The sequence below is a fragment of the Suncus etruscus genome, chromosome 12 (assembly GCF_024139225.1).
Source record: "Suncus etruscus isolate mSunEtr1 chromosome 12, mSunEtr1.pri.cur, whole genome shotgun sequence".
NCBI lineage: Eukaryota > Metazoa > Chordata > Mammalia > Eulipotyphla > Soricidae > Suncus > Suncus etruscus.
In genome coordinates this window covers 100896060-100903614 of record NC_064859.1, presented here as the reverse complement: position 1 = coordinate 100903614, position 7555 = coordinate 100896060, and the positions used below count along the sequence as shown (strand labels likewise).

The following is a 7555-nucleotide window of genomic DNA, read 5'->3' as shown; positions in this document are numbered from 1 at the left end:
CAAGAGCACGATAGGGAACCAAAGTAAAAAGAGTAATAGATAACAGCACTCAGGTAAATCAGATCTTTAAAATAATATAATAATAATAATAAAAAAAATTTACACCTTGTCCTATATCCTGTTAGTATTTTCATAATATGGTCATGATTTTTTTTGAAAACAAAACAAAAACATAAACAAAAAGTAAGCATTTACAACTCTTTTTTTGATAAAGTTTTTTTTTAATGCCAGGAATGGATTTATTGTCAACAAAATAGTCTTACTAATCAGGTTGATGTAACACATCATTAACAAACTTATTTTGGAAATAGATAAAAATATTGCCCCTTGATAATAAATCTTTTTTTTTTTATTTCTTCTTCTTTGATGCAAACAGCTAGAACACCTTTTACTTTTTCTGTTTTGAGATCCTAAGACAAAAATGGTTCATCTTCAGATGAATAAATTAGGTCATTATAATAATAAATTAAGATTTCTTTTTTTTTAAAGTTCAGCAACCCACGCCCAAGTATTTACAACAATACTTGAACGTTCCTTTACAAAAACAACACGTTTTCTTTTCACATTAAGCATACTGGGTATGTGTCTTTCACAACGAGCATTTTTCAAAGGAAAGCAAAATAAAAAAAACTCAATGCACAAATGGATCATTTCGTTTCAAAGTGCTAAGAGGTGTCCGGAAAGGTAACACGCTAAGTTTTACAGTCAGTGATAACTGGAGGCGGACTACATCGAGCTTCCAGCTTCTTATGGACAATATTCCAGTAGTTGTTTCAAACCGTTGTTTGAAAATAAAACAAAGCAAAACAAAACAAAAAGCCCCCCAAAACTAAACTAAAAAAAAAAAAAATCCCAAAAAATCCAGGAGCTGATCAGAGCCACACGCACACACACAGAGGAACTGCGGTTGGTGTCTCTGGCCTCGGAGCGAATTGCAAAGAAACCCAAAAGCGAGTCCAAATGAGGAAGATAGATGATCATCGAGGAATAGCTTCTCCCAAGGAGGTGGAGGCCCGTGAAAGGCCTCGCACACGCACACGCGCACTCACACGCTCACGAGCACACACATTCGCACGCCTGCCAGTCACACTGCAGCGAGGATGGATGAGTTTATTCCCGAATTTTTGAAGTGACCGAGAAGCATTGATCTGGAATGCCTGTCTGTCTCTGCTCTGGTTAAAATCTCATAAAAATACATTCAACAGGAAAACATAAATTGTATGTGTATAAATATATAGGAATATATTATATACACACCCACGCAAATACTTCTGTTTCTTTCTTTTTTTGTTGGTTTGTTTGAAGCCTCAGATAGTGACATAAATATTCTATCACTGCTGAAGTTGAAAGAGGCGTTTTGTTTTTGGCTTCAACAAAGGTGCTTGAATAATACACATTAAAATGAAGTAGTTTCTAGTCTGTAGAATCAGCATATAATAAGAAAAAAATAATCCCCGAACAGTCATTTTTTTTCCTTTAAAAAAGAAAACAATAACAACAACAACAACAACAACAACATAAAAACCAAAGTAGTTTCTTCTTTTTCTTCTTAAGCTAGAGCTTCTCCAGAAACTGAGGCGTGTTCGTGACCAACTCGTCCTTCCTTCTCTCCCCGCCTCCTGCCAGGTGCCGAGCTTGCCTCGGGCCTGGTCCCTGCGCTCTGTCCGTCTGTCCATCAGCGGGGAGCGAGGCTGGTGGTGGGTGCAGAAAGGGACCCGAAGAAGCCCCCAGGGTCACTGGCCACTTGAGCCCTGTGCTCACCCATCACATTGCTCTGGTCTGCACCCCACTACTACAGCTGGAACTGGATAGAAGAGAAAAGGGGGTGCTCGGCCTGGGGGCCGGAAAGAGGTTCCAAGTTGAGTTGCCCGCTTGCAAGCTGAGGTGGTCCTCAGTAGCCGGGCCGAGGGGGGGGGGGGTCTTCCGTCTTGATGTCTGCTCCTCCGGGCCTGGGCTCTGCTCTGTGTGGGGGGATGGAGGCCCCCCGATCCAGTCTTCTGAGCATCCAGGGTGTGTGTATATGCGGGGGACGGGGACGTGCCTCTCCTCCCCAAGCCACACTGACCAACGAGTCTTCCCGACCCCCTCCCACCCGCCCCACACCTCCCCACGTGCCCATCAAACTCGAGGTGTCCCCTGCTCCCCCCCAATATCTCTACAGCTATCTTACAAAGCAAATGGATTGTAGCGACTCGAAAGACTTTGGTTCTAAGGAAACGCTTGGTCAGTTAATCTGGAGGCGAAGGCGGAATGCGAGGGGCACTGCCCGCAGCTCTGAGCACTGGATGCGAGTCCATGCCAGCCAGTCCCCCTCACGAGGCTAGTGCAGAAAGCCTGGTCGGCCGGTGGTGGCGGTGGCGGCGGGAGCTCACACGGTCTGGTAGAAGTTGTCGGCCTGCAGGTGGCCCTGCTTCTGCATGCTGTAGAGGCCGCTCAGGCGGGCCGTCTCGGGCTCAGCCATCCGGAGCATCCGCTGCGGCCCTGCCCGGCCGCCCTTCTTGCAGTCCACGGCCACCAGCTGGCTGCTGAGGGATGAAGGCTGCGGGGAGAGAGGGAGAGTGGGGGGAGTGTGCGTGAGATGTTGCCTGCATGTGAGTGTGTGTGTGTGTGTGTGTGTGTAATTCTTTTTTTATTTTGGGGTCACACTCAGCAGCACTTCAGTAAACTCCTGGCTCTATGCTCAGAAATCGCTCCTGTGCCTAACAATAGTAAGGCCAACATTTCACACTATTCCAAAAATGAGCTAACATTTATCTGTTTCTTGGGCTTAAAAACAAAACAGAACATATAGTGTACTCTGAGGACATAGAGATAATCATTGAAGTTCATCTAAATATGTAAAAATTAAAAAGTATTTCTGGTATTAGAAAGAGCATTATATTCCTAAGATTCAACTGTCAAGTATTATGAGGCTGGGGCAGTGGCTTGGGGACTTTGTTGATGGGGGCTGAAGCTGAGGGCGGTGGCTGAGAGGCAGGTCAGGGCTCAGGGCCCCGGACCAGTGGGAGCGCTGCCAGGGTCCTCCCAGCCCAGGGGTCCCACATGCTCGGTGACCTGTGGTTTCAGGGACTGGAACCAGTTAACTCAGCCGGTAGGCCACGAAGCTGCAGGGAAACACTGTGTGCGGTAGGTAGAAGGGCCGGAGTGATAGCACAGCAGCAGGGTATTTGTCTTGCAGGTGGCCAACCCAGGACAGACCCGGGTTCCATCCCCGGCATCCCATAGGGTCCCCTGAGCCTGCCAGGAGTGACTTCTGAACACAGAGCCAGGAGTGAGCAAAGCTGTGTGTAGCCCAAAAATCAATCAGTCAATAAATTAATGCATAGTTTGGGAAAATAATTCATCCCATTAAAAAAAAAAAAAAGAAAAAACATCAGATTGGAAAGGCCCAGTCTTCTCTCCTAAAATGACCTTTTTCTTGACTTTCAAAGATGCCCAAATCGTCTGACTTTGTCTTCTTGGCCCCCAAGTGTCTCTCCCTGGATGGGATCTGGCCCTTTAACCACCCCCAACCCCCGCCTGCATTTCCTCCCTCCTTAAAGACTCCTTCCCTCTCTCCTGCTCCCCAAACACTCAGTGATTGTATTTCACTCTCTACTATATAAACAGCGAGGACTTAAGAATCAGCCCAGAAGGCTGTGCTATGGGAAAACGTGCCCATAAATCTGGGAAATTGGATCTTAGAGAGGTCATGATCCATTCCTCCAGGAAGGAGGGATCAGGGGCCGGAGCGGGAGCACAGCAGGGAGGGTTTACTTGCATATGGCTGGCACAGATTTGAGTCCCGGAACCCCACAGCATCAGCAGGAGTGATTCCTGAGCAACAGAGCCAGGAGTTGGCCCTGAGCGCTGCTGGGTATGGCCCCAAAACAATAACAAAAAGAAAAGAAGGGGCCAGAGCGATAACACAGCAGCAGGGCATATTTGCCTTGCACGCTGCCGATTGGGGACAGACCCAGGTTCCATACCCCAAGTCCCGTATAGTCCCCTGAGCCTGCCAGGGGTGATTGCAGAGGCAAGAGTAATCCCTGAGAGTCGTCAGGTGTGGTCTCCAAAAACAAAACAAATAACAACAGAAAACAAACCAGAAATAAGAGAGGAGAGGAGAGATCATTTCTCCAGACTGAATAGTCTACGGCTCCACAGCTGAACGTGAGCACCGGAGGGGATGAGAACCAAGGGAAAGCCCAGGACAGGCTGCTGGTTCCACGCTCAGGCCTGGGTGGGAGAGACCCACCTTGGTTGGTGCCCGGTACCAGCAGAGCAGCGGGACACACTGTTTCTTCTGATTGATGATGAGGAAGATGACCAGGACGGACAGGCCGAGCAGGAGCGGAAGGGCTACCCAGGCCACCGAGTTCAGCGGAGACTCTCCCCCAGGGGGCGGCCTCTTGTGACCTCTGCTGTCCATCTGGAGGTGACTCAAACCCAAGTCTAGATGAGAGAGAGAGAGATTGAGATTGAGGGGGCTGGAATGATATCACAGTGGTAAGGTCTTGCACACTACTGACGAGAGAGAGAGAGAGAGAGAGAGAGAGAGAGAGAGAGAGGGAGGGAGAGAGAGAGGAAGGGAGAGAGAGAGGGAGGGAGAGAGAGAGAGAGAGAGAGGAGAGACGTGTAATGAGGTGAGGTGAGGGCACTCGGATGGGATATAAGGAGAGGAAAGAAAGGGTCTGTGTGGGCCTTACCTGGGGCAGGTAGGGAATGAGGTGGGTGGTCCTTACCTCGGGACTGGTGGATGTCGTTCTCCCCGGGGGTGGGTCTCAGGGGCACAGCCAGGCCCTTTTCTCCTCCTCGGTGTGTCCTCTCAATGGGGATGTTGGTGGGCTCTGGGACGTACATTTCTAGAAGAAGCGGGACGTTTCTCCTGAGAACGGGGTCTGGGGAGGGGCGCCTTGCTGTCCTCCTTCCCCCAGGCCACACGGGCATTGCTTGGAATTCCCCATTTCCCGGGACGGGGCTGGTCCATTACTAAAGCATCCTGGTTTTTGGAGTACTGGAAACAAGTCTGGGGGACAAAAACACTTTCCCCTACATGGGACTCTGCTTTCTGTGCTCTCCAGCCACAGGGCCCTGTCCTGCTTATTGGGACTGGTGCAATAGCACAGCATGGAGGGCGGTTGCCTTGCACATGGCCGAGCCAAGTTTGATCCTCGGGATCCCGTTAGGTCCCAGAGCCTGCCAGGAGTGATTCCTGAGTGCAGAGCCAGGAGTAACCCCTGAGTGTGGCCAAGTTTGGCCCCCAAACAGATAAAACAGCATAAAAAAGTACCACCTTTTTCTGTCCCCGCCACCCTCTACCCACTCTCACCCCAGGACCCTGCGTTGATCTTTCAAGACAGTTGTCACCAAAGACAGGCTACGTCCTGTATGGGCTTTCCTGGGTCCCTACCGCTGAGAGGGGGGTTCCCAGCCTGGGGCCAGGAGCATCCTGGTCCTTGAGACCCAGCCAGATTGGTGGGGGGGGGGGGTACCTGGGCACATGGGACAGCAGCTGGCCTGCACATGGATGGGCCGCGCGCAGGGCAGAGGCGGGCAGCTGACGGTGGAGCAGAGGGTCTGGCCCTGCAGGCAGTAACAGTGGGTGCAGCTGTCCAGATCCCAGCGCTCCTCATCCGCGTAGAGTTTCCCGCTGAAGTGGCACACGGCCTTCTTGGGGAGCACGTCCTCTGGGGAGACAGCACAGGGCGCTGCGGTGGGCCCACAAGGGAACGCCTCCCTTCAGGGCCCCCTGGAACCTCCTGCCTGGGTGGGTGCCTGCAGCTGCAAACTTTTATTAATTTGGATTTGATTTTTGTTTTGGGGCCACACCCGGTGATGCTCAGGGGTTCCTCCTGGCTCTGAGCTCAGGAATCACTCCTGGCAGGCCCAGGGCACCCTATGGGGTGTCGGGAATTGAAGCTGGATCGGCTGCGTGCAAGGCAAATACCCCCTCCCCCGCTGTGCTTTTGCTCAGACCTCATGCAAACTTTTATTTTTATTTTTGTTCTGGGCCACTTGCTGGTGCTCAGGGATCATGACCTGGCAGCTTCCTCCTGGCAGGGCTCGGGGGCCCCTATGGGGTGCCAGGGATGGAACTCAGGTCTGCCACATGCAAGGTGAATGCATACCCTCCTATGAACTTCCACACACAGTCTGCTTCAAGGGGAGTCCAAAGTGTGTGGATGGAAAAGGAGACTTGAGGGGTGGGTGTGGGTGTGGGGACCCTGAAAATCATGGAGGCTAGGATGGAGCGGGGAGCGGATGCCCTGGGCAGACAGTTCCTGCCTGGTCTCTTGGGGTTCTCTGCGTGGCTGGAACCTACAAGAAGTCCAGGACCCATCCCATGAGCACAGTTCAGTCTCATTTGGTTCTATTGGTGTGGAGACGATTCGTTCATAGATGCCCCCTTGCCTGAGAGACCCGCAAGGGGTGTGTCTCCCACTCCAAGAAATATTTCAGGGTCAGCGTGTGTGTGCTGTGTGGGGGGGACCCCAAGAATGGTTTTCGGGTGTTGGGAATCCCGAGAAAGGTTTTGGGGCATGGAGACCCTGAGAAAGGTTTAGGGCTATGGGGGACCCTGAGGAAGATTTAGGGGTGTGGGGACCCCGAGGAAGCATTAGGGGTATGGGGGATATTGTGAAAGGCTTAGGGGTATGGAGAACCCTGAGAAAGGCTTTGGGGTATGGGACCCTGAAAAAGGTTTAGGAGTGTGGAGGACCCTGAGGAAGGTTTAGGGGTGTGGGGACCCCCAAGAAAGATTTAGGGGTATGGGGAACCATGAGAAAGGTTTAGGGGTATCTGGACCTGAGAGAGGTGGGGTTTGGGGAAATCCCAAGGAAGGTTTAGGGGTGTGGGGACCCTGAGAAAGGCTTAGGGGTGTGGGCTACCCTGAGAAAGGTTTAAGGGTGTAGGGAAAAGGTTTAAGGATGTGGGGACCCCAAGGAAGGTTTAGGGGTGTGAAGACTCCAAGAAAGCATTAGGGGTGTGGGGGACCCTGAGAAAGGTTTAGGGATGTGCGTAAGCTTCAAAGAGGTTTAGAGGTGTGGGGGCCCTGAGAAAGGCTTAGGGATGTGCGGGGGGGGGGGGGGCGAGAAAGGCCTCGGGGTGTGTGGTCCCCAGGGGTGGCCTCCCTTACCGATGCAGTAGGGGCAGCACTGTCCCTTGCGCAGCACCGGCCGCTCGCAGCTCAGTGCGGGGCAGGCCTCGGGGAAGCAGCGGATGTCACCGTCGGCGCACACGCAGCTTGTACAGGCGTCAGGCTTCCAGGACTCGGCCGCCAGGAACAGGTGGCCGCCAGCATCTCGGCAGTAGCGGGGTGGGTGGCCCTGGGGGCGGGCAGACGGTGGTGGCGGTGGTGGCTCTTCTGCGGAGGGAGGGACCGGTTGGAGGGGACCCCGCACCCGTACCCCAGCCTCCCTGGGAAAGGGAAAGGGGGTGCGGCACGGGGCCTGCAAGTCTGAAGCCTGGAGACCCCAGCCCCTACCCCAGGGTCTGGCGTAGGCTCCGTCCACTTTGGGGTGCCTGGTCCCCGCATTGTCCTGGCTTGGGAGAACTGCAGGTTGTAGAAATACAT

General features: G+C 52.4%; 1 protein-coding gene across 1 annotated transcript in view; it reads right to left on the bottom strand.

Annotated features, from left to right (window-relative positions):
* Positions 1–200: 200 nt before the first annotated feature.
* The window catches only part of CRIM1 (cysteine rich transmembrane BMP regulator 1), a 46644-nt gene continuing 39289 nt past the window's right edge, over positions 201–7555 (bottom strand). Inside the window, exons 13-17 of the mRNA XM_049784699.1 lie at positions 7118–7345; positions 5475–5669; positions 4725–4844; positions 4238–4434; positions 201–2539 (exon numbers count right to left, since the gene is read on the bottom strand). Of these exons, the coding sequence (XP_049640656.1) occupies positions 2369–2539; positions 4238–4434; positions 4725–4844; positions 5475–5669; positions 7118–7345 (911 nt within the window). The 3' untranslated portion in view covers positions 201–2368. The remainder of the gene's footprint in view (positions 2540–4237; positions 4435–4724; positions 4845–5474; positions 5670–7117; positions 7346–7555) is intronic.